Source organism: Quercus suber, unplaced genomic scaffold (assembly GCF_002906115.3).
Source record: "Quercus suber isolate HL8 unplaced genomic scaffold, Cork oak 2.0 scaffold_380, whole genome shotgun sequence".
Classification (NCBI taxonomy): Eukaryota; Viridiplantae; Streptophyta; class Magnoliopsida; order Fagales; family Fagaceae; genus Quercus; species Quercus suber.
This window is the reverse complement of record NW_027069832.1, coordinates 130,462-158,366: the sequence shown is the minus strand read 5'-3', so window position 1 is coordinate 158,366 and position 27,905 is coordinate 130,462. Positions and strand designations below refer to the sequence as shown.

General features: G+C 34.5%; 1 protein-coding gene, 1 long non-coding RNA gene and 1 other non-coding gene across 3 annotated transcripts; 1 reads left to right on the top strand and 2 right to left on the bottom strand.

The window, feature by feature from the left end:
• Positions 1-5,927: 5,927 nt before the first annotated feature.
• Positions 5,928-7,915, bottom strand: LOC111988135 (uncharacterized). Its single transcript, XR_010623927.1, has one exon. It is a non-coding gene; the product is annotated as an uncharacterized LOC111988135 (transcript).
• Positions 7,916-10,433: 2,518 nt separating this feature from the next.
• Positions 10,434-11,034, bottom strand: LOC111988117 (uncharacterized). Its single transcript, XM_024019880.2, has one exon. The coding sequence runs from the start codon at positions 10,854-10,856 to the stop codon at positions 10,686-10,688; it is 171 nt and encodes a 56-aa protein (XP_023875648.1). The 5' UTR covers positions 10,857-11,034; the 3' UTR covers positions 10,434-10,685.
• Positions 11,035-21,139: 10,105 nt separating this feature from the next.
• Positions 21,140-26,733, top strand: LOC136062087 (uncharacterized). The gene is made up of 2 exons (XR_010623930.1): positions 21,140-26,271; positions 26,369-26,733. It is a non-coding gene; the product is annotated as an uncharacterized LOC136062087 (long non-coding RNA).
• Positions 26,734-27,905: the final 1,172 nt, after the last annotated feature.

Sequence of the window (27,905 nt, the reverse complement as noted above, 5' to 3'; positions counted from 1 at the left end):
ACAATTAATTAACCATTCTGCATGACTTTTGTTCCAAGTTGAATCTGAAGTGACAAATCATGGGGCCCCAGAGGCTTGGGTGGATATGATATCAACGGTTCAACTTGAATAAATTGATAGTGTGCCCACACAGACTTTCTGAATCTCTCTGCAACTCCCTGCTGTTGGAAAATCTAGTTTTGTATTTCATACAAAACACACAGCGAAAGCAACAAACACTGATCTACTTCATTTATGAAAGATAACATGTAACCTTGAATTATAGAACAAAGAATAGAAAGCGTACCTTGGTGCGGTGAAATTCAAAACCAAGACTTGAGAATACCTTTAATCTTCACTCTAATTTCACTCAATGCCCAAGAAGTGTGGTCTCTCAATCAATTTCCAAAGAGAGAATAAAATTAGTGTCCAACACTCACATACACCATTTCATTCCTCATATGATCTTAATGAAAAAACCACTTCTAAAATTTAGTATGTTTCTCTCCTTATATATAACTGATTATCTAATTGGGCCAGCCTTTTGGGTCATTCCAATTGGGCTCTAATATGTGGGTTGGAGTGGGACCAAAATGAAACAAATAAGACTCTAGTTCCAATGGGTCTTGAGCTTTTCTGTCAACTCTTAACAAGTCTAAAGTTACCATTAATTATATTCAATATCACTATATGAATATAATTGCTTGCACTCTATGCCTTATTAATAAATTATATCCCAAGACTTTATTATACATGCAACCATTTCATTAAAATATTCGTAGTAATACAAAGTCATGAATGTAAACTGCCACTTTGAAGATTACTATATCTTAATCTTTAAGTACCCAATTTAATCTTTTATGTTATTCATCATATATTTATAAAATTCAATTCCATAAATATATACTTTAGTAATTACTTACTAAAGTGGTTGGGCCCAACACTCTGAATAATCAAACCCATTAAACTTATCTTAAGAGAATATTGTATATCTTCGTTCAGAGGTTATGAATTCCATCTTGAGAATATATATTCCATCAACACTAAATGCGGCTGCCCAACATACTAAAGTTTTGATCGTAACTTATAGATCCCACTCCTGATATATCAAAGCAACCTACACCTTATGATTAGGTCCATTATTTTCTTAGGATTTAGAGTTGATGTAAATAGAAGTCGTGAGATTTATTATTCATTTGACAGTCGTTAGGAGGATAATAAAACTCACAGCGGTTCAGTTCAATATGTCTTAACTCTTAAAACATATCAACATATCAACTAGAAGTCTTCATTTCTATAATCAAGACAAACCATTTTAGTTGATATGTTATAGTCTTCGCAGATGAAATGCCCAATTTCATCACTAGCCACGAACTAAAATTTTGAGTTTACAAAGAACTTGTGATTTATATCTTCCGTGACTTTTCACATAAACCACATACTATGCATCTCATGAACTAAGATAATGTCCCATTAGTTCATTAATAGATAGTCTCATATAATTAATCTATTTAATTATTTATAACATGCCAATAAATTGGATTTTAAGGCATAAACCCTAACACTTGCAACTCCATGGACATAGGTAAATTGCTGAACTACGTAAATACTATCTGTGTGTGTTATGAAATTTTAAAGTACTCGCAAGTGTACGAACTATACCAAAGTATAGTTTAACAAGAACGAGGTCAAACCCACAGGAACTTGAATAAATGTAGGAAAATTCATCAAATCTTAACCAAATTAACGTTAATCTAGGTTAATAAAATTTGGTTGTTTGCAATTAAATATACTAAGCAAAGTTATAATATAAAGCAGTAAAGAGATGTAAAAAATCTAGAGAAATGAATTAAGGTTTTGGAATCTACTTTGTTAGTCATATCAGCATATATTTATGATCATTAATTTTTCCCAACCACTGCATGACAATCTAGAAATCAATCTTGCTATCATGGAAAATATTCTCATTAAAATCCTTGTTTTAAAAATCAAAAGCATGTTCTTCTTCACTTCTTAAATATAAAATCAAATCATCTATTATATTCGTTGACAAACAAATCACAAGAGATATTCAATTTCATAACTAAGAAGTAATAAACCAAGCATTCAATTAATTAAGATAAATCCTAAATCATGAAAAAAACATGATTGAGCTTATATCTAGAATCTCATCTTAGTCAAAGAACAATTTAAATCATTAAAGAATAACTATTGTGGGAAAAATCAAATCACATAAACAATGTTGATAATCCTTAATAAGGTTTCATCCTCAACCTTAATTATAAATTTATCTATTCATAGTAATTGAAACAAAACATAAAAATAAAATATTAAGTATTAAACTAGACAAATAAATAAAACTAGCTGTTATGGAAGAAAACCAAAGAGGTAGTTGTGCTCTATATGTTCAGCCCCCAGCCATCCTCTGAATTTTGCCCTAAAGAGCCTTTAAATAGGTCAAGGAATCCTATTACAAATTGAATTCCCGTTTGAAGAAAATCTTAGATTTTTAGGCTTCACTTAACCGACAATTTTGGCCCATTTAACGTCAGAATTCAGACTTTTGGTAAACTACAAAGTTGTAGCCCTTTAAGTTAACTTTACAGCAAAACTTTAATCATCATGATTGGACAGCTGATCCGAAAGTTATGTCAAAAATACTAATTGATGCGCAGGCTGGAATCCTAATCCGAATTGGACTTAGATTCGATGCAAATTTTCTTTGATTCCTTACTCCAACAGAATTAAAATTTAATTGGGTTGGCATTCTTTAACTTCATCATGGCCCTTGTAAAAGTAAAGTCCACTAGCTTTCTTCTTTGTACAAATCAACTTATTTAATTCTATTTTCCTTCAAAAGACAAATTCACGCAGTAAAATTTAATTAAGTACAAAATTAATTATTTAGCGTTATTCCAAAACCAAATATAAAATGCTTAACTCAAAATAAGTATGATAATGCTTTCTAATAATGATATAAATATGCAAAATTAAGCTATTATCAATGCACATTAGTATGTAATTATTTTTCTTTGGCATATATTTTTTCTCTATTTTTGCATTTCACATATCTGGGAATTTCGTACATATTCCTATCAATAAATACCATAATGAGACAAGCAAGAAACCTATAAGAATAATTTTTCATTAAAAAGAGAGAGGTATATACCATCCATACCAAATTGTGGCAAACCTTTTTGTAGTGTGCATCATACTATTAACAAAGTTGTACAACATTAACATGAAAACTAAAACAAATATAAGAACCACAAAGTTGATATTAGGGAGTATGTAAATTCAAATCAATTCCTAATTGAAAGTATATGGATGAACATTAGTCTCATGCAAAAATAGGATATTGAATCCTAAGTAAACCAATTTAAAAAATGTAGAAGTCAGAGATAAGTTAAGCCTTCGCAGAATTCTAGAACAGAACTGGGTTAGATATTTTAGGTGAATATTTATGTGTAGACAATGTTGTTAAAGTTATGATTTCCCTTGAATTAATATTTATATACCTATAGAAAAAAAAAATAAGGGGGAGGCTTTTTATAATGATTTGAAATTCAGATTTGTGAAAATGTAGACACAGGTTAACATCAAATATGAGCACACCATCTTAGCAAGATTTCTAAGCAATGAGAAAATTATCACTTTGCAATGACATGAAGGCCTTTTAAACCATGTGTGTGGTATAATTTAAAAAATGGCAATAAACAACCTCTAGCACACAACTTTCATGAAAAGTAAGAGTTCAAATCTTCTGTCTCACTTTTCTTGCTCCACTCTATACTCCACCAATAAATACTTGCCACGTGATATTATTAATTAATAACTGTAGGATTAATAAGTCAATAATGATAATATTTAATTAATTAGGTGAACATGTGGTAAATATTTATTGGTGGAGTATAGAGTGGAACAGAAAAAGTGGGACAGAAGATTTGGACTCGAAAAGTAACACAAAAGTTGTAATAAGTAATATCATTATCAAAATGAAATCTAGTGATTCTTAAAGCTTCTGGTCCATACATTTGAACTTCTACCAAAGTTAATGGAAATTCTGAGAACTAATTGTGTGAAGCACTATTAATTAATTTGTGAAATGCTGATATGTACATGTTAGGATTGGAGATCTTGAATTTAAACTCTTATAAAATAAAAATAATAAAAAAAAAGGGGGTAACATTTGAATGGTATCTTCTAAAAATACGAGATTTAATTAGGAACCAAACCTAAATTCCTGGGCTCTTTCATAAGTGATACCAGATGATAACAATATTTATCTTAGGAATAGAATATAATTTATCCATGATGACAATCTAGAAAAAAAAAATTCAGGAATAAAATATAATTTATCAATTCCAAAGTGGCCTCATCAAATATGCTAGCAGTAAAAATGAGAATAGTGAGTAATGTTAGGGACATATAAAAATGCATAATTTTGTGCAACAACTCGCCACATGGTAAGTTGTAAGTGATGAAAGTGTGTCCCCATATAGCTTACCATCACACATCAACGAATCACAACTTGCTACATGACAAGTTGTGGCACAAAATTGTACATTTTTATGTATCATAGCATTTCTTGAGAATAATAGGCAAGCAATCCTAAATCAAATATCAGAAAGGCATGTACTCAACATCTTTCTTTCCTACCTAAACATGTCTCTACTCTATATACTGCAACATTTTAGATCCCCATCATCATAATCAAAGTTGAACTTAACAAAATCTTCATGCATCAGCAGCAGCTATTTAAAATATTTGCTGAATAGGTCAAAACCAACATACACAATTAACCATTCAGCATGACTTTTGTTCCAAGTTGAATCTGAAATGATAAATCTTGGGGCCCCAGAGGCTTGGATGGATATGATATCAACGATTCAACTTGAATAAATTGATAGTGTGCCCACACAGACTTTCTGAATCTCTCTAGATTATACCGACTCCACAATCAGTCCCTCTCAAGTCTACACAATAATACCGACTTTAATAATTACAAGACAAGAAAGTCCTCTCTCAGCTTAAAAAAAAGACAAGAAAGTTTAACCTGCCCCGAGAAGAAAAAACAAAGCATATCCTTGTTTGCTTATCTATAAGCTAAAAGAAGAATTCATCCAACAGTCCTCTGTACTTCTGACCCCAATAGTAATTAACCGTAACAGAAGTCCAACAAAGAATACACCAATCATGACCAAAATGCTATTTATTTAGTATTTTCCAAAAGTGAACCTGATATTCTATATCACATTCCTGAATAGAGCAAGCAGAGTCAAACCCTCTGCCCTCCTAGTTATTTGGATCACCAAAAAAAAAAAAACAAAAGAGATAACAGGAACAGAAGAAGAAGATGGGCAAACTCGGCTGCAACATTGATGGGAACCTGGATGCTGCAAAGTTCAGTGAGCCACTGCCATGGATTGGCCTCTATGTGGCTGCAGCATCACTTGCCTGTCTCATTGCAATGGCTGTGGATGGCATCAATGGAATCCGCTATCGAAAATTCTGGTTCCCCTGCAGATTCTTCTCTCTCAACGCTACTTCCCTGACCTTGATAGCTACAGCAATCAAGCTGGCAGTGGATCTAAATACCCCGATGCCTCGCCGCCAGGATCAGCTTGCAAAACTTAGCAGTACCGTCTTCATCTGTACAGTAATGGGTAATTCTATGCCTTCTCTTGGAACCATGGAGAATAAAGAAATGGCTATGAACATTATTGCTTTGGGAATACTTGTTATTACTGTTATTGCGAATATCTGCATCCAATTAGGTACTGGGGTAATCTATGTTTTCTGGAAAGAACATGCTCCTTCTTTTGCATGCCTTATAAATCACAACCTTATTTGGTTAGTGGTTCATAGTGGCTATGCGATTGGTACATCCATAACTGGTCAGTACTTGGTATCAAGTAAGTTATACTCACAAAATTTGCCACTAAAAAAAAAAAAAAAAAACAACAACAACAACGTAAAATATATACAATGAAGTTTCCACTTTTACAACAAAACTTTATTACATAATGGGAGTAGTTGGAAGCGTTTGCGTGATCATGTGGGTAGGAAAAGACAATTTTCTGCATGAACATGAAAATTATCATCTGTCTCTGTTTTTGACTCCAGGCTTGTCATTCTAACCAATGGATAGGAACAAGTCACTTGAATTGCTAGAAGCTTTCTCACTCTCCAATGAAGAGGGAAAGAAGGGCGAGGGCTTCTTCTGCATGTATAATGATCGCCACTCATCAATGCATGCCATTTGATGAGGCTCTAAACTGGGAGGTTCTCTCTGTTCTAGAATTTTCATAATTTTTTCAGTTTTACCAAGAATGTAAACTGCATGCCTTACGCTTCCTGCCTCTCTTCAATGGTGCTGCTCAAACACTTAATGGGTATAAGATGATGTAAGTTAGTGAGGCAAGCACCCAGTATATCAGAGATCATGACAACCACTGCTGCAAATAACTTCTCACCCATCTGGTCATTTATGCTTTCACAATTTAGCAGAATGGTTTGACTTATTCTATACATGGAATTGGCAGCCAAGACTTTGATTGGCCACTTTGAAGGACTTTGCTTTAAACATTGATTCATTTGTTTCTTGTGAAACTCCACAGACCTGTTCTTTGCAGTATCGGCAAGTTCTTGAAGTATTTCCTTTGGGCTTTTTCCTTGAAGGGACAGTTTATGGAGGTCCACATCCAACCACTTGTGATAGAGTTCAACACCTAACCAGACCACCTCTGCTGTCTTCCTGATATTGGACAAATCTCTTCCATCCAGGTATTCTTCTATAAGTCTTACATACTCCAGGCCTTGATTCACACCACATATCAACTGTTTAATCGATTTGGGGCTGACATTTGGAATTGCTACAGCAATACTTGTCAGTGTCACCACAGGAAGCACCCAACAATTTGGTGGCTCCTCAGAATCTAGAGAAGGAACTTGGTTACTGTCATACTTGCCCACTCCCTTGAATCCTTGTGAAAATGTTGATGTCTCCAACAGGTTTATGAGGTATTTAGGCTGTTTTTTCCCTCCCATCCGTATCCAATGTTCAGTGGGGTCACATTTACATTTCATCATCAACCCTACCATAACATCCTCACCTTCAAGATGCAAAACAAAACGGCTAAGATCCAGCTTTGAGGAAAGCTGTGATTCCAAAGTTGATTCAGTATATGAAACACTGTTCTTCAGTTTGAACTTCTTCTTCAACTCTTCCCAGCAATTGCAGCAAAGAAAGATCTGGCTTACAATGAAAACGGAAATGAGCTGAATCACTTTGCTTGTTATCACAATCCCAGTTTGCACTCCGATGCACAAGTGTAAGAATTGAATTTTTGCATCATGGGCAAGTTTCCTGTAGTGCCGATTACGGATTTGTAAAGTTAATGGGCATTCTTTCGTCTCTACAAGCCTCTGGATCCAGTAGTGCTCTACTTTAAAATGTTTTGTGTGGCTTGTATTTCCTCTTTTTGGGCAACTGAAATTGATGGCTGTGAACCATCGACACGCTGGGCCAAGAGTACCGACTCCTACTGCAATAGTCTGTATAACAAGAACTATAGTGGTTGACCACTTATAGTCAGACTCTCCGCTGCAAAATTTAAATGACCTGGGAAAGAAGTATGATCTACATATGGCTTCTGCTAAAGTTGCAGCACTCAGGAGACAGAATGCCCCAGAAGCGGTGCACGTCACTGAACGCCCCATCACAAATTGAGGGCTACAGGTATGAGCCATCATCCAATATTTCATAAGATCCTCTCTAAGTTTGTCGACAACCGTTTTACCAGTTTCTTTTGAGCTTTCTTTGAGAGCTAATTCGTGTTTTTTATTATACCTGTATTCTAAATACTGCTTGGTAGTTGGAACAGTTAAGGCAGAAAAAGTCAAGAATAGAAGCAAAACAAGCATGATAAACATGATGAAAAAAAAAAAAAAAAAAGGATTTCCTAGTGCACAATTGGTTGAATGGATTCTCAAGTGACTAAGGAATTTCATATATACTAAACAAAATCACAATGAATCAAATTTCAATGACACAGAAATTCATTACGTAGTCAAATGTTAAATCCATAACGTGGGATTGCAAGTACTGCTTCAAAATCTACTTGCCCAATTGCCATGGAGTAGATGTTAATCTTCCATGGGATGAAGACAACAGAGAAGGAGAAGGCTTTGATTAACTATGAGTCAAAAGTAATGAGATATTATAAGGATCATTATGCTACAGCATACAAAATGGTTAATATCACCATTCTAATTTCAAGTACCTCATTAGTTTATTTTCTGAATCACTTATTACTTTACTAGGAAGCTCACACGTGATGTGATACTACCAAGTGAAGACCGTGATTAACTGAATACCATAACGAGACAAGCAGGAAACCCATGAGAATAATTTTTCATTAAAAAAAAAAAAAGGTATATCTACCATCCATCTTTTTGTAGTGTGCATCATACTATTAACAAAGTTGTATACCATTAACATAAAAATTTAAACAAATATAAGAACCACAAAGTTGATACTAGGGAGTATGTAAAATTCAAATCAATTCCTAATTGAAAGTATATGGATGAACATTAGTCTCATGCCAAAATAGGATATTGAATCCCAATTAAACCAATTTAAAAAATGTAGAAGTCAGAGATAAGTTGAGCCTTTGCAGAATTCTAGAACAGAACTGCGTTAGATATTTTAGGTGAATATTTATGCGTAGACAATGTTGTTAAAGTTAGGATTTCCCTTGAATTAATATTTATATACCTATAGAAAAAAAAAATAAGGGGGATGCTTTTTATAATGATTTGAAATTCAGATTTGTGAACATGTAGACACAGGTTAACATCAAAACATAAACTCAAATATGAGCACACCATCTTAGCAAGATTTCTAAGCGATGAGAAAATTATCACTTTGCAATAACATGAAAGCCTTTTAAACCATGCGTGTGGTATAATTTAAAAAATGGCAATAAACAACCTCTAGCACACAACTTTTATGAAAAGTAACACAAAAGTTGTAATAAGTAATGTCATTATTAAAATGAAATCTAGTGCTTCTTAAAGCTTCTGGTCCATACATTTGAACTTCTACCAAAGTCAATGGAACTTCTGGGAACTAACCTCCTACCATCCCAAACGAACATGCTCTCACAGAACAAACATATTTTAAGAAAGAAAAACTGTTAAACAAAACTGAAAAGCTTATATGAACCAGAAGCACAGATAAAACTCAGTGACATATGATAAATAATAAAATCATTGGACATATCAGTTCAAAAATAAAAATCTAGGATTCACTGACAGCCTTCAAATGAACTGTTGCTTTTAACGTTAAGAGCCACCAAATTCCAATTTCTACTCATCCTTGAAACTTACTCCCCCTCCTTCCAAACACATTGGCACATTTATGCAACTTCAAAAACAGAAAGACTATTAATTTAAATATTTTGATAAGAAATTTGTAAATCACAGGTTAAAATTGCAGCCTTCCATTGATCCTCAGGCTTGACCTTTAAGACTGTATCTTTCATCTGCCAAATCCAACTGCCAGTACTTCTAGGAACTCTCTCTCTCTCTCTCTCTCTCTCTCTCTCTCTCACACACACACACACAAGAGAGAGAGAGAGAGAGAGAGAGAGAGAGAACACAAAAAATTGATGGCACCTAAAACTACCATCTACAACCAAGGTGCAATAGAATAATAATCAACCCTATCATTGTCTTTACTCACACCAATCCTTCCATGGTCTAATTAACCAAATATTTTCTTCGATAGATATGCCAATGTTTATTTTTTGATGGTATCAACAATCGACTACACAGGTTGTTTCAGTAGCATCGCCAATCTTGTATGATTAGTATGCTTATTTAACAACTGCTTTCCTTCAATTGCATTCTTTCCTGCAAAGTATTGTCACAACCGACTACAAACTGTTCAAGATATATAATTGAGGGGAACCGAAATGTCAATGAGCTATATAGCTCAACTGAAACTTCCTCCTCTCCCGTAATAATGGGATGGAGGGTGATATCATGGCTTCGAGACCCAGTGAGTGTGCGTCTAACTCAACCATAAAAAGAAATACAGCAGACCTGAAATCCGTATTGAATTCCTTAGTGGCAATTAACAATATACTCAAGCCTGACAGTAGTATTTTGCTCCCTGCACAATGACTTGAATAAACAGCATACATTTCCCTCATCAGGGATTGGAAACACAGCTGAAACCATCACTCATAATTCAGGATAACATGAGAAAATTAGCCCGGAAACAAATCGTTGAACTTGGATTTCATGGCTTAACTTAATAAAACACTAAACATATGAATAAATGCTTGAACTTGAGAAATCAACACAATGCCACAACAATTTTTTGGGGAAAACAGATCAGTCAATCCACAAGGCATTAAAATAATTCGTTACATAAATAACTGAAATTACTAATAAAAACGTGAACTTTTTGTATATTAATTTCACCAACCAATTGGAATCATAAAATACAAAATTGCGATAGAATTGGAACTATAAAGCAAAAAAATTTTGCTTAGGTTTTCATTGACAAATCAAAATTGAAATAACTAGAAATCCAAACTGACAATTCCATCAATTCTCATGAACCCTAACAAAGGGTTCTCTCCCAAAAAACAAAACAAAACCTGGGTCCTAAACGACGGGTCGTATAAGGTAAACTAATCATCGTCCCTCTTCTTCGGCTTCCGATAGGACTCTTCGAGATGCTTTGCGATGATAAGGCCAGTGTCGGCGAGCTTCTTGATATTCGGAACGGCGTAGTTTTGGGCCACGTAGACTCCGAACACTGTGCCAGCTATGAAGGAGAAGCTACTCCTGATAAAACCCATTTTGGGTTGCAAATTTTGCGTTCAGAAAAATAGAAAATAAAAAGGAAATAGCTTTCAAGGATTGAATGGGGTAGGGATTTTAGATCGGAGTGAGAGACTGTATGAGTGTATAGTTTGAGATTATAAAAGGGAGGTGAATTTATTGAAGAGCTAATACTCTTTTTCTCGTGCTCCTCACGCTTCTTCTAAGTTGACCCCTTTCCCAAGCACAAACCCAGGCACCAATTGCCAATTGGTCCACAGTTTTGGTGGGGTACGTTCTGCTGACAAGGCAGTATCAAAGCCATTCTTTTCTTCTTTCTTTTTTTTTGAGTTTTAAAATAATTCTTTCATTATAAATTTAATTTAAAATGTTATTATTTTTATTTTTATGTGCGAGTATTACTTTTTACTATAAAAAAAATTATGGTTGATTTTGAAATTTAGTTTAATATTTAATAAATTTATGATTTTTTAGTACTGTAATTTTCTCTAATTTTCTGTTTAGTTTAATTGATTTTGCGAATTATTTGTGAGTCTTTTACATGTTTGATTAAATGTTTGTCTTGTGATTTGACTGTGAATTTCTTTTTCCTTTTCTTTTTAATATGATCAAAAGAACTTGACCATATTTAGGTGGCAATACATTACTAAGCTATGTGAGGTTTATCATAACCAAGTCTCACATTATCTAGTTATTTAAATATGGTATATGTGTTTAATGTTTTTTTGTTTTTATTTTTTATTATTATTATTGATGTTGATGTTAGTGGAAAATAGCCAATGTGGGCTTTTTATTTGTTAGGGTCACACGACATTTAAATTGGGGCCTATATATACTAAAATTTAATTAAATTATATTTTTTAACTTTAATTTATCCTTCTAATTTGTTTAGATGCATTTTTTTTATGAATTTATTGTTAATTTGTGGATTTTTTATCCAGTTTTTTTTATTAACTATTTGTGAAAATTTTATTTTTCATTTGTCATATTTTTGCCTAATTTTTTTTATTATAATATGTTCGTTGCTAATTTATTATTAAAAAAATATAGAATCTCACTTTCTTGACATGAGAGTATCAAACAAGCCACTAATAAAACTCTAATAACCTACATTAATGCTTCCAACTTACCACACGTTTAGAATACTTTAGCAAACATATGTAACATGATGAACAAAAACATTATGTTTATTTGTGTATGCCAATTAATACAAGATTGTTGGACTCCAAAGAGCAAGACACATATACCAATACAAAAACAATATTAGGAGTAGGTGTCTTTTGCCTAACCTATTGATTAGGAAAAGGCTTACCAAGGAGTTGATTGCAAGTACGCTAATATAATTACAATTGATTTTAAGGGTCAATGCAAGAGCACTAATATATCATAATTGATTTTGAGTTTGTTAACCATCAAACAATAGTTTTTAAAATAATCAAGTGCAATTACATTTTCAAATCATTAAAGATCACAACAAAACAAGATTAAAATTAGTAAAACATATCAACAAACATATGTCTATGCATGTATTTCTAAAGGTGTTCCAAAATTGGCTCTTTATTGTTTGAGGAAAACACATACAATTATCATGTAATTATTTACAATTTTTGTTTAAGCCAAGTTAGAAATCCTAATCCACTCAATCTACCTTGTAATGCTCCCCATGGAGCTTGAATCTATGATCCTCCATCCCACCACCCCATTTTCAAATTAAAAGTAACCATAAATTGTTCATTTCAATTATTGACTAAGAATCACATGATCTTTCTTTTTCTTTTAATTTTTTTTAAAAAAAAGGCTTTACTTGACGTGCGAGCCATTTGGGAGATTATAAGAGAATTTTAGAAAAACCTATTAACCAAAATAGGAGACATACAAACAGAAAATCTTTTTTTTATCTTCCCTTATAGGACCATCCAAATAAGGACATATGAAGCAAAATTAGCTATTGAAGCAACAAGGAACAGAGTCCAAGGTGGACATAGTTGTGACAACAAATCTGTCGCCACCCCTAAACAAGACCCAAAGTCCTTAGAAACACTAATGGTGTTTAGGTCTTCCTATGTGTATGCAAACTGTTTTTTTAAGATAGCTTGAGTAAAGCGGGAATAGGTAAGTTCCCCCTATATCGGTAAGGAATAACTAAGTTCCCCCTGTCTTAGCAAGGATAAAAAAATGACGAACAAATGGAAAACCATTTGCAATAAACGCTTTGCAAAATTCTTACGTTCTTCCTCCATAACATGTAAAATTGTTGAAAATAATTTTTATTTGGGTTTAGAAAATTTTATTGATAACATGCCTATATATATATATACACACATATATAAGCTAAATGGAGGATTAGTTAGTTTATCTAATTACATAGTTAATGTATATAATTCATTAAGTTTTGCTTGTACTAAATATGAATTTTCAATTTTTCTTAACCACAATTAGTTTTGGCAAAAGCTAACTAGACCATTAAGTAGATTTTAAAACATATAGGTGTGTTAGATTGACAGGTGTGGTTACTCACCTCACCGTTTTAACTTCCATTAAATAATTAGACTAACGAAAATGAAAAAATCTCAGTAATACATTAGTTATTCAATTCCCAAACAACCCAGATCAAGATAACCATTCATGGTCAGGGAAAAGTACAACTCAAGATAACCATTCATGGGGAGGCAAAAGCGCAAACATATATTATTATGAGCCTCATGATTTCTTTGAGATGAACTCCTCAATGTTGTTTTTTAACATTCTTTCTCAAATTGTTGATTAAAAAAAATTCTCTCTCAAATAATGTATTAATTTTTTACTATAAAAAATTATAGGTAATGCCAGGATTCGTTTGGAAACAATTATTTATTATTCAATTGTCATATTTTTGCCTAATTTTTTTATTATATTATGTTCGTTGCTAGTTTATTATTAAAAAAATGTAGAATCTCACTTTCTTGACACGAGAGTATCAAACAAACCACTAATAAAACTCTAATAATCTACATTAATGCTTCCAAATTACCACATGTTTAGAATACTTTAGTGAACATATGTAACATAATGAACAAAAATATTATGTTTATTTATGCATGCCAATTAATACAAGATTGTTAGACTCCAAAGAGCAAGACACATTCACCAAGACGAAAACAATATTAGGATTAGGTGTCTTTTGCCTAACCTATTGACCAGGAAAAGGCTTACTAAGGAGTTGATTGCAAGTACACTAATATAATTACAATTAATTTTAAGTGTCAAAGCAAGAGCACTAATATATTATAATTGATTTTGAGTTTCTTAACCATCAAACAATAGTTTTTAAATTAATCAAGTGCAATTACATTTTTAAATTATTAACGCTCACAACAAAACAAGATTAATATTTGTAAAAACATATCAATAAACATATGTTTATGCTATTTCTAAAGGTGTTCCAAAATTAGCTCTTCATTGTTTGAGGAAAACACATACAATTATCTTGTAATCATTTATAGTTATTTTTTTTTTTTAAGCTAAGTTAGAAATCCTAATCCACCCAATCTACCCTATAATGCTTCTCGTGGAGCTTGAACCTATGATCCTCCCTCCCACCACCCCATTTTCAAATTAAAAGTAACCATAAACTGTTCATTTCAATTGTTGACTAAGAATCACATGATTTGTCTTTTCTTTTAATTAAAAAAAAAAAAAGTTTTACTTGATGTGCAAGCCATTTGGGAGATTATAAGAGAATTTTACATAATTAACAATTTTGCAAAGCAGATCATCCTAAACCCTACATACCCTTGCCACCCTCACATGGTCAAATTCTTTAATTGTTTTCATTTCAGGGCATGGACATCATTGTACACTGGTTTAGAGCAACAAATTTAGTGCCCTATTTTGCTAACGATATATAGGGTCTGTTTGGATATTACTTACTTTGTTAAAATTGAAAACTTATTGCTGAAAATATTGTAGATAAAGGTAAAAGTTAACTGAAATAGTATAGTGGGGCCCATAAATAGTACCAAAAAGTGCAGTGAGGCTAATAAATAGTAGCAAAAATAAATTGAATAATGAAATAGTTTTCATTTTTCATTGATATCCAAACGGAGGCACAATGAAAGTTGAACTTTGGAGAGAACTCCATTGTCGCCGTGTTATGGTACAAAGACTCTTGGGAGAATACGATTTTAATGTTAGAGTATTTGGTGAATAAAATCAATCCAAGACTAATGGTGTTGTTAGGGATATCATAAGGTCACCGTGTTTGTTATTTCTTTACCTATCAGTGGAAGACCATATCAATACTGCTTTTTTTGACGATTTACATCCTATGCTGTGTGATATTATGTTCATTGCTAAGCAGCATTATCCCACAAGCAAAGGTATCTAACTTACATGAAAGGCTTTGAGTCAATTTCACTTTCGGTAGCATAAGACCATATATCAAAGTCCCCACAATTGAGTGAGCACCTAGTGCATCACTGATGCAACCATATATGTCACGACACAAACCTATACTTCAGAATTTAGAGCATGACCAATATGTTAATATCAAGTTCAACTCAATACTAACACAAACCAACTAAAGCTGAAGGTGTGATACAGGACAACCTAGGCTTCCCACCTAGATTAGTACCACCATAGACCTTAGGCTTCCCACCTAAGGTGTTTGGATTCACCACCAAACAAACACAATGCAATCTCCGCAAATAATTTCAATAATAATAATCGTAGTTTGTGAATACAAAAGAAATCATCCAGAGCTTTATATGTAACTTCTAGGAATCACAAAGATAAGGATAAACTCTCCTAAATAAATCCTAAACAATTTCAAATACTAATCTGATAATTCTAAACAATTTCAAATACTAATATGATAATCCTAAACAATTTAAAATAGTAATTCGATAATCCTAAACAAATGACAATGATGAACAACTAATCCTAACTAAACTCAAATATCAATCCAAACTAAACAAATAACTAGGTTACAATTTGAAATTATCCACAAAAAATCTAAAATGAAATATTGAAATAACTTTTGGTTATGCTTCTGCATTATACTCCACTGATTTAAGAAAACTCAACCTCGAGTTTTGTAGCGATGAAGAATTAGGACTTCAATGTGTACTACTTCCATCAAATTAGAAATCACCCTAGGAAGCACTGAGAGTAGAATAACCTTCAATTCCACAACACCATAGAACTCCTTTGGAAACACAAAATCAATATGTTGAACAGGCACAATGTTATCTTGAACCATAGTATCAACCTTTTGGGCTTCATCAACCTGTAGATGTTCATCAACCTCATGGATCATGAAGGGCTTAGTAGCACTTTCATCAGAATCAACCTCCACATCAAGTGCACCCTCTAAATCTTCGCTCACTTGTTAAAATTTCTCTTCTTGTGTAAACTCTATAATAGGTTCTTCTTGTTGCATGAGTGTTGAAACATCATTTATTAGCACTTGTACCTTTATTTCAACATTACTCTTTGGTAGAACCTGAGCATCCTTTTTTTGAGTAGAAGAGTCTAGCAAAACCTTTATTATTTTTCTTAAGTTTCGAGCTATGACGGTGAGTTCTTGACGAAAGGATGAGGTGTTTTCTTGCTGAATACTGTCTCTGTTGTGTAGAAAATTCCCATGAGAGGATTGAGGTTGATAATTCTCTTGATAGTATTCTCTCTAAGTATTTGTTTCATTTCATTCCAATCAGTTATAACAGACTTGCTCTTTCCTTTGCGATGATTCTCGATACTACACCAAAAGTCTCTAGCTCTACTTCTCAATTTCAACCAGGCAAACCTAACCTTATTAGCATCTGGCAAACATGTTTGATCAAAGAATTGATCTATCTCATCTAGCCAATTAATGAGGGTCCATGGATTTGGACGTCCATCAAACTTTGGCGCTTCTGAGACTACCATGATTCACAAGAATAGATTTTCAACAATTTGAAATGAACATTTAGTGGACATGATTCCCATGGCTGAAGCAATAAGTGTTGGACCTTGATTGGGCTAGTTTAGTGACTTGGTGCTACCCTAGACATGGGTCACTTGGCTAAAGCAAAAGAGATGGACTACGTCTCTACTGGAAAGTTCTGCTTTTGACTTCTTCTTCTTCTTCTTCTTTTTTTTTTTTTTAAACAACAATATTCAAGAACAACTACAACTTAAAACACTAGAGACAGAAAATTAAGCTAAAAGAAACTAAGGCTTCAAAGGAAACTAAACAAGTAACACAGAGAAAAAATATCATGGAGAGCAACGTTGGATTCATCGGAGAAGAGGCGGCATGGACTCATGGGCGATAGTTGTCATTAGCGCTCAAAGGTAGAGATCAGTGCTTGCGAGTAACGGCAAGGAGAGATCGGTGATGGCTTCTTGTATTTTGAACCTAGCAGTGTGGGTTTTGCATATCTGAATCTGTGCTTTCGTATTGGTCGGATCGAAAATGGGTTTGGGGTATGAGAGTTGCTGTGACAGGTTATTGACTTTGTTTTGAAGGGAATAGGGTTCTAAGTTTCAGAGCCTAGCATTGGGAAGAATGATGGGATTACAAGTTTTGTGGGTTTTGTGGTGGAATTTGGGTTCTTTGTTTCTGAGCAAAGATGGCTTAATTGGTGGTAATTATAAAGATCTTGTGAGACATGCTTGGAATGTTGATGATCGTGGGTTGTACTGCTGGTTAGTGTGGGTTTGGGCTGGTCAGACATGGTTTTGGGTTGTTGAAAGGGGGTAATCGGGTTAAGCTCTAATAACAAGTTGATGCATGATAACCTAGGCTTCCCACCTAGATTAGTCTCACTGTAGACCTTAGGCTTCCCACCTAAGGTGTTTGGATTCACCTCCAAACAAACACAATGCAATCTCTGCAAATAATCTCAATAATAATAATCATAGTTTATGAATACAAAAGAAATCATCCAGAGTTTTATATGCAGCTTTCAGGAATCACAAAGATAAGGATAAATTCTCCTAAACAAATCATAAACAATTTCAAATACTAATCTGATAATCCTAAACAATTCCAAATACTAATCCGATAATCCTAAACAAAGGATAATGATGAACAACTAATCCTAACCAAACTCAAATATCAATCCAAACTAAATAAATAACTAGGTTACAATATGAAATTATCCATAGAAAATCTAAAATGAAATATTGAAATAATTTTTGGTTATGCTCCTGCATTAAGGTGCTTATTGAAAATAGTTCCTCATATTTCTTTTTATTTCATTACATAAAAGCCACAATATACAAAATTCGTAAAACTTTGAAACTTCATTACTTTCGAACTTTGCAAGATTACAAGTTGGCTAAAAGTTAAGGTAGTCGTGTAAATATTATATAATTAAACGTTTAGCAAAAATCTTATTTACAAACCTAAACCCAAAGACATACAATTGGGGTTCAAAACAAACTTAGGGTACGTTTGGTACACTGAATGTAGATTACATTAAGAATAGTAATCTTTATTACTAGGAATAGAAAACATTGTAATGAAATAACTATTACTATTTATAAGTTTGGCTATTACATATGAAAAACTTGTGAAAGATGATGTATAAGGAAATTTTATATTTTTGGAAATATATTAGTTTTAAAACCTATTATATACACTAAGGAATAGCTATTACATCCATCTTAAAGAAGAATAGCTATTTTTCAATTTAAAGAATAATTATTCCAATGTAATAACTAATCCACATAATAAAGATGCAACCAAATGACCAAATTGATATTACACATGAATAACTATTCCATTACAGAAGCTATTATAGCGTACCAAATGTACCCTTAGGCTCCGAAATACATTTGTGCTTAAAAGGATCAAGTACATCTTGATTCCTCCTATACAACAAAAGAACTAAACTTCTATATAACAAAAGAACTATACAGTCTAACAAATCAGAACCATAGATTCCTTGCCATAACTAATACTCTTGCTGCTTATAGGAAAAATCATGTGCACTAAAATATACTAGGGTGAACTGCAAAGCCCAGTAAGGTTTTAAGTTCCAAGAACATTTAATAAGAATGCATGTAAATCAAATATTTCATGGATATACCAGCTTTAATAAATAGTCGTCAATAATATTCATACTATTCTTAAAATAACTGATAAACTTTCAGATGAAAATACATCATTTTCCTTCCATATAATAATAAAATGATATAATAATGAACTTTAACATAATCCAGTAACCTTATCTTTAAATAGACTATAAAACATTTTATCATAAACTTTCCATCAGACTTATTATACATTCAACATACCTTTCTTACCATCAAACTTTTCTTATAAATTCTGAACGGTTTTAGACCCCTTAAACACACAGATTGCGTAGCCTAGATTAATTAGCCAAGTTGTTACTTAGTCAAATTAAGCAATTCTAGGTTAAAATAATCCAACAATCATATCAAGAATAATAATGCAGCGGAAAATAAATAACACAAGATATGATCACCCAAGAAACCACACGGTAAAAACCTGGGGAGGATTTGACCCACCGATCCTCAAGGCTAACCTGAATTCACTATGAAAGAATTGAAGTTCGTACAAAAGGACTACAAGCTCCCCGCTCGACTTCCTAATGCTACCCACCAGTAGAACTTCCTGACACGACCACGCGCAGGCTCCGAATCCACGGACTACTTCTTTCTTGAATTCTTCAATCAGCTACAAACTCCCCGCTTGCTTTTCTTTTAAGTNAAGATTTCTTTTGGGTGGGAATGAGATCAGACTTAAAACAGTATATTAAGGAATGTGGAGTGTGCCAACAAATGAAACATGAGACTTGCAAACCTGCTGGGCTTCTACAGCCCCTACCAATCCCTGATAGACCTTGGTCTGCTGTCAGTATGGATTTTATCAGTGGACTGCCTATATCTCAAAGGTTTGATACTATAATGGTTGTGGTGGATAGGCTCACTAAATATGTTCATTTCATAGGCCTTTCTCACCCTTATTCTGCTGCTAAGGTGGCTGTTTTGTTTGCTCAAAATGTACTGAAATTGCATGGGATGCCTACTTCTATTGTCTCGGATAGAGATCCTGTCTTCACTGCCAAGTTTTGGGCTGAACTATTCAAATTACAGGGAGTACAGTTGGCTATGTCTTCAGCTTATCATCCCCAAACGGATGGCCAGACTGAGGTTGTGAATAAGTGTTTAGAGCAGTATTTGAGGTCCTTTTCTGCTGACAGGCCTACTGAGTGGTCAGATTGGTTGTACCTAGCTGAATTCTGGTTCAACACCAATTATCATTCAGCAACTAAGTGTACTCCATATGAGGCTGTGTATGGTTTTCCTCCTCCTCGATTGATGGATTACATACCTGGTACAACTCAAGTGGCAGCAGTAGATGTTACCCTGCAATCAAGACAGCTTATTCTCTCCTTATTGAAGCAAAATTTGGTGATTGCACAAGCCAGAATGAAGCAGCAGTATGATTTTCATAGGTCTGAGAGGGAATTCAAGGTTGGTGATTGGGTGTTTCTCAGATTACAACCTTACAAACAACAATCAGTGGCTTATAGGGCTTCTCATAAGTTGTCTCCCAGGTTTTTTGGGCCCTTTCAAATCCTGAAAAGAATTGGTGAAGTAGCTTATAAGCTGGATTTACCTGCTGGGTCTGCCATACATCCAGTGTTCCATGTGTCCTGTTTAAAGACTAAGTTGGGCAAGCATAATGTGTCTCTGTCCTTGCTACCATCAGTGAACTCTCAAGGCTTCCTAACACCTGAACCAGTAGCTGTTCTTCAAACTAGATCTCACAAGCTTCGTAACAGGACTATTACTCAACATCTCATTCAATGGCAAGGGGGCACGGTTGATGATTCAACTTGGGAGGACTTGATTCTTCTGCAACAACAATTTCCCCATCTTGTGGGCAAACTGTTCTAAAGGGGGAAGGTGTTGTTAAGATCATAATTGTATAAGTGATTAGTGTGTGCTTAGTGGTAATGTGAGCTGTCAAGCCGTTGGGTAGTTAGTCTGTTAGTTAGTTAGATAGCATTGGTGATGTGGCAGAAGTTAGTTAAGGAAGGTAGTTAGTTACTGTGAACTCATCATGATTGATTGTAAACTGTATATAATGGAATTGATGAATGAGAAAGGGTAACAAAGATCAATTCAGTGAATCCTCTTCCCTCTTAACCTTGCTCTGTTCTGGAGGTAGTTCCCTCGAAGTAACACTCACTTCTCTCTCCAATTCTCATTCCTTGATCATCTTCTTCCCTCTTCCTCTGATTTAAATTCACTCTTACAGTCACGTCTTACATGGCAATGGAAAATTTTTCTGAGTTTGTTAAGGAGCTTAATTTGATTGATTTGCCTTTGGAGGGCGGAAGCTACTTGGTCTAGTGGTTCAGATTAGCCTTTGATGTCTAGGATAGACAAAGCCGTGGTCTCTCATGATTGGGAGGACCACTACCCGGATGTGATCTTGCGGATTTTACCCCGCCCTGTTTCAGACCACTTCCCAATTCTAGTGGAGGCAGGGAGAATGGCAAGGGGAAAGAGTCCTTTTAGATTTGAGAATATGTGGTTGAAGACGGATGGGTTTACAAATTAGGTTCATTCTTGGTGGAATCGCCACTCTTTCTCAGGTGCTCCTAGTTATGTGCTTGCCAAAAAATTGAAGGTTTTGAAAGAAGACATTATTCAGTGGAACCAAAGTGAGTTTGGAGATGTTGGTCATCAAAAGAAAGAATTATTGGAGGCCTTTAGATTTTTGGATGCTAAGGAAAGGGAGTTTGGCCTTTCTGATGACGAGATACATGAGAGGGTTGTGATGAGATCTCAAGTAGAGAATCTTCTTTCTTTGGAAGAAATTTCATGGAGACAAAAATCGAGGATGCAATGCATTAAAGGAGACAACAATACTAAATTCTTTCATAAGGTGGCTAACTCCCGCAGAAGGTATAACCATCTGATTATTTTGGAGGTGGATAGGGTGATTTATGAGGAAGAATCTGAGGTGGCAGATCAGGTAGTAAAGTTCTATAAAAATCTATATCAAGAGACCGAGGAGTGGAGGCCTTTTGTGGAAGGTTTGGAGTTTGAACAAATTGGAGGGTTGGAGAGGGGCTAGCTTGAAAGAAGGGTTTGAAAAGAAGGAGATTATTTGAGTTGTCAAAGATCTAGAAGGTGATAAAGCTCTAGGTTCGAATGGTTTCTCTATGGCCTTTTACCATCATTGCTGGAGAGTTGTGGAAAGAGATGTTTTAGCTGCATTTGAACATTTTTATCAACACAATAAGTTTGAAAATTCTTTTAATGTGACTTTCATCTCATTAATCCCTAAGAAGACTGATGCTTCTAATATTTGAGACTTTAGACCTATTAGTTTGGTGGGGAGTGTGTATGAGATCTTGGCTAAGGTTTTAGCAAATCGTTTGAAAAAGGTTTTGGATCAGTTGATATCTAAATCTCAGAATAGTTTTGTGGATGGTAGACAGATATTTGATTCTGTCCTTATTGTTAATGAGTGTGTTAATAGTTGAGTGAAGAGTAAGATTCTGGGGATTATTTGTAAGCTAGATATTGAGAAAGCTTATGATCATGTGAATTGGGAGACTCTCCTAGATTTTCTTAAGAGAATGGGATTTGGGGAGAAGTGGTGCAAGTGGATTTGGACTTGTATATCTATGGTTCAATTCTCTGTCTTGGTCAATGGGTCTCTAGCTGATTTTTTGGAAGCTCAAGGGGAATGAGACAAAAGGACCCGCTATCTTCTATGCTGTTTTTTATTATGATGGAGGTTTTTAGTAGGATGTTGAAAAGACTTGAAGGGGCCAGCTTACTTCGTGGTTTTAGGGTTGATGGTAGGCGGGGTGAAGGGGAATGTGTCTCGCATCTTTGCAGATGATACAATTCTTTTCTGTGATGTTGATGTGGAGCAAATCCTACATTTTTGGATGCTATTACTTTGTGAATGCAGGCTGTAACAGGTTTGAAGGTTAATACCATGACAGAGTGAAAAAATGGTTCCAATAGAGGAGATTAATAATGTGAATGCCTTGACAGAGATTTTGGGTTGTAGGATTGGTACTTTGCCTATAACCTATCTTGGTATGCCATTGGAGGCTTCCCATAAATCTCCAACTATTTGGAATTCTATTTTGAAGAAAATTGAGTGAAAGTTGGCCGGGTGGAAGACTGACATTGCTTAAGAGTACGTTATCTAATCTTCTTACTTACTATTTATCTCTTTTTACCATCCCTACGCATGTGGCTAACAAAATTGAGAATTGCAAAGAGATTTCTTATTGGGGGATTCCAAGACACATTTGGTGGGGTAGGATAAGGTGTGTGCATCTATGGAAAATGGTGGTTTAGGAGTAAGGAAATTAACTACTTTTAATAAAGCCTTACTAGGGAAATGGTTATGGCAATTTGGGGTTGAGGAGACAAGGTTTTGGAGAGGGTTGTAGCTTTGAAGTTTAGGGAGGAATGAGGGGATGGACTTCCAAGCTAGGTAGGGGTGTGCATGGGTGTGGTTTGTGGAGAAGTATCCATATGGGCTGGGAGGTCTTTAGCAAAAATATTCAATTTGAGGTAGGGGTGGAGAATAAAGTGAAGTTTTGGACAGATTGGTAGTGTGGAGATTTACCATTCCATGTGACCTTTCCGGTTGTGTATTGGATTGCCACTAATAGAGAGGCTTCTATGGACTCTTCTCTTGAAAGGTTGGGATGGAGGAATAGAGAAGTTGGAATGTTCGTTTCATTCGAGAACCAAATGATTGGGAGATGGGTGTTGTGGATGAATTCCTTTGTAATTTGGGATCTAATTTACCCCCAAATAAAAATAGAGACCGTACGAAATGGAGGTTGAAGAAGAATGGAGATTTTGATATCCGCTTGTTTTAGAACAAGCTTCAAGATCCCTTGCCCATTGTCTTTCCTTGGAAAGGTATTTAGAAGGTTAAGGCTCCTTGGCGTGTTTCTTTCTTTATTTGGACTGCAGTTTGGGATAAGATTCTTATAGGTGACAATTTGCGGGGTATAGGCTTTGATTTTATTGACTGGTGCATTATGTGTTGTTGTAGTGGGGAGACGGTGGATCATTTGCTATTTCATTGTGTAAAGGTGTATCGGTCGTGGAGCTTGGTTTTTAAATCTTTTGGGATTTCATAGGTTTTTCCAAGATCGGTTGTAGATACTCTTTTTGGTTTGTGGAATTGGTTGGGAAAGTGCTCATCTAGCATTTGGAATTTAGCTCTGTTATGCTTAATGTGGTGTATTTGGAGAGAGAGTAATTGGCGGACTTTCGAGGAGATGGAAAGTTTCAGAGACCAGTTGCTTGCTTCTTTCAGTGGTTCTTTTTATGATTGGTTGGAAAAGCACTCATCTAGCATTTGGAATTTAGCTTCGTTATGCTTAATGTGATGTATTTGGAGGGAGAGTAATTGGTAGACTTTTGAGGAGATGGAAAGTTCTGGAGACCAGTTGCTTGCTTCTTTCAATGGTTCTCTTCCATTGTTCCTTAATTCTCTCCTTTGTAATTAGTTTGTTCTTTGTTTGTTCTATCTTTTTTCTCTAGTTTTTTGAATATATATCTCTTTCTTATTTATCAAAACAAAAAAAAAAAAAGATTGGTAAGAAGCACTTCTAGAACAACCCTCAAATGTTTTAAGTGATCATTAGAACATTTACTGAATGCCAGAATATCATTAAAAAAAATATATAGAACCAACTTTTTCAAGTAAGTCTTAAATAAACTTTCACCATTTAAGAAGGTAGAATCCAAGGGTTGTAGACCTTGGAGCAACACCCTTTTACCCATATAAAAGAACTTCATGGTCAATAACTGGAAGTCCCAGCAAATCTCCCCCCGTGTCCGCAGCTATTGAGTATCCAACACAACTTCACAACCCCCCAAATACAGTATATTAAAATCAACTATGAATTTGCGAACTTGCATAGAAATAGTTACCCCATGACACAACCCCCGTGTCTAATCATAGAGCCATTAGCTACTTTGACTTCAAGATTTGGGAGGTATCAAACTGCAATTTCAGACTTGATAACTTAGCGGCATTAGAAAATTATGGGTACTCCCTTTATCAAGGAGAGATACCATTTCTTGATTTTTGATTTTACTTTGAACCCTCATAGTATTTGATGAAGGGCTACCCACCATGGCGTAGTGTGTAATTTCAGCATTACAACTATCTTCCATCACTTCATGATCTGTGGGCCCAACTACAGCTCCTTGATCATCTAATTCTACCAACTGCATACCTTAATTGCGTTCAATTGACAAAGATGAACCCTCCAATAAAAATAACTTAGCACCTTTACATTTATGACCCAATTGCCACTTCTCATCACATTTGTAACAAAACCCTTGTTTACTCCTTTCATCCATTTGAGCCCCAGTCAACCCACAAACAAACCAACTTGTTCAGCATTCTGGAACCACACTGATGCCTCCCCATCCATGTGATAAGATATCGTAAGTACCTTTTGATGCTCTGGTGTATCGTAGAAAGATAAAATTCGTTAACCCTATAAATCCTGCAACTTGGATCCTCTCCTTGGAATTTAGGAAATTCCAATTTCAAGGGTTTGCATGTATTAACCAGTGTCAACTCAGTTGAAGCTGCGTGTCCTCGTAACCAAGAAGAAGAATGTCTCTTATCTTCTGCCTCTGCCATTTTCTGCATATAAAGGCATTGATTGATTGCACCTGGTTCTGAATTTCTTGTAGAGTCTGATCATGGTGATTTGTAACTCTGCTCAAAGTTGCAATCTGTTCTTGGATTTGAAGAGAAGCACCAGTTTCTGTCACGGTGGAATAGTAGGAAGAACTGCTCTGATACCAAATGTTAAGATTTTGACAGTTCAAAAGAATGAAAATGGTTGAATTGAGATGGTTACTTCAAGGGAACCGGTCCTCTTAAGAATAGAGAAGAGAGAGAAGAGAGACTTAGACTAAGAGTGTTCTTATTTCTGCTTAATTCTAATCACAGTACCATTCCCTTATTAATAGGCACAAATAGGTAGTTAGTCTAACCAACTCACTGTAACAACAGTAACTGATTACCTGCCTAGTGAATTATTACAATACAATGCAAATGTACAATACAATCATATAAATGAGTCAATGGCCTATCATGTAAGAGTCCTAACAGTATGTGATTTTGTTTTTGTCAACCATGGGGCTTAAGTGTGCATATAACAGTCAACAACACAAGAAACAATATTCATAGAAGCTATGACCTGATGCTAAATTTCGCAAGACCTAAACTCTTTTGTGGAAATTATGAAAATAACAGTTTCATCAAGTATGAGGTCTATAATATTTGTCTCGTCAATTTGATCAACCACAGATTTGGCATTCTCAAGTCACAAATATGCATGGTTGGGGACAGATTAGATACTGATATTCTTTTTGGACAAAATGGTGGTTGCAAAACTCTTCTCGTTCTCTCAGGTAACTAATTCTTGAATAATTTATCCTTTGGTTAGCTTCGTGTATTGTCATATATAATCTGATCAAGCCCAATTTCCCCCCCTTTTTGTCTTGATAGGTGTGACTACATTGCCAATGCTTCAGAATCCAAACAATTCCATACAACCAGATTTCTACACCAACAAGATTTCAGATTTCCTTTCCCTCAAACCTGCAACTGTATGATGTTCATATAAGCACATTGTGACATTTTCCATGGGCACATCTGTTCATTTTTAACTTTATTAATAATGAATTGTAGATATACAAAAGTTGTTCCTTTTTATTTTTTATTTATTCTTTGTCTTTCATGAAATGAACAAACTGGAGATTGAACTTAGAAACATACTTTTGTTGTAGTTCCAATAATGAGGAAGTAAAAAATATTAATCATTCCTACATGTATTATTGTTCATGTTATAGTACAGTACTATTTTTAGTTAACCTTATTCTTCTCTCTCTCTCTCTCTCTCTCTCTCTCTCCCTTTTTTTAATTTTTATTTTTTATTTTGGTGGAATGAATTTAGTTCTTTAGACGATAGATTGATTATTGGACACTTGAAAGTAAATATATAGAAGAGATTCAGCTTTCGGCTGTCCCTCCAAAGCCTTTTACTCATAGCCCCCAAGTGGTAAAATTTATATATTTTGAATGGTTGTGGACTGTCTTACTGAAACAAGTAAACTGTAATGTGGCAAGTACTGTAATGGCTAACAAGGAGGATCATATAGGCATTATGCTATTCTCTCCAGTCCATTCAGGTCCATATCACTTTCCCATGTGTTAAACTAAAGCATGTTACTTGGTCATACTCCTGATGTGGCGAAGTAGGTTTCTTTATTTGGGCTTATATGTTTCCAATCATCTCCTCCTACCAATAGGCAATAGCCTGCATGTTTGTAGTACATGCTAGCAACATTGTTGGTTGTTGGAATGACTACCAGACATCAAGAAAAACCAAAACTTTAGACTAGGCAAAGCAGACTAAGTTGTGCCCGGCTTGTTTCTTACATATAAAAGTGGCTATACCGCTGCAGTGCTTTGGCATTGTGCGCTCAATGTGTTTGCACTGTGCAAGCATTGTAGTGGCAATAGTGCTTTAGTTTCACGTGAGTCTTCTTTTCTTTTCTTTTCTTTTTTTTTTTCCTTAATATACAATGCTTTTGGTTTAGTTAACCGGTACTGTAGCTATAGTCCCTAAAGTTTTTTTTTTTTTTAAATATTTATGTAAGCTGGAATATATTGTTATTTTGATACAACAAATTTCACAATATTTTCACAATTATTGACCGGAACTGTAGTTATAGTGCCTAAAGTTTTTTTTTCCAAAGTAATCGGTTTGTGTTTTTTTTTTTTTTTTTTTTTTTTTCTTTTAAATATTTATGTAAGCTGGTATATATATTGTTATACTAACACAACAAAGCGCATGCACTGTAACACTGTAGCTACAACAATGCTTTTAGTTTAGTTATCAGCACTGTAGCTACCTAAAGTTTTTTTTTTTTCTTCTTCTTTCAATAATCGGTTTGTGTTTTTTTTTTTTCTTTTAAATATTTATGTACGCTGATATATATATTGTTATACTGACGCAACAAATTTCACAATATTTTCACAA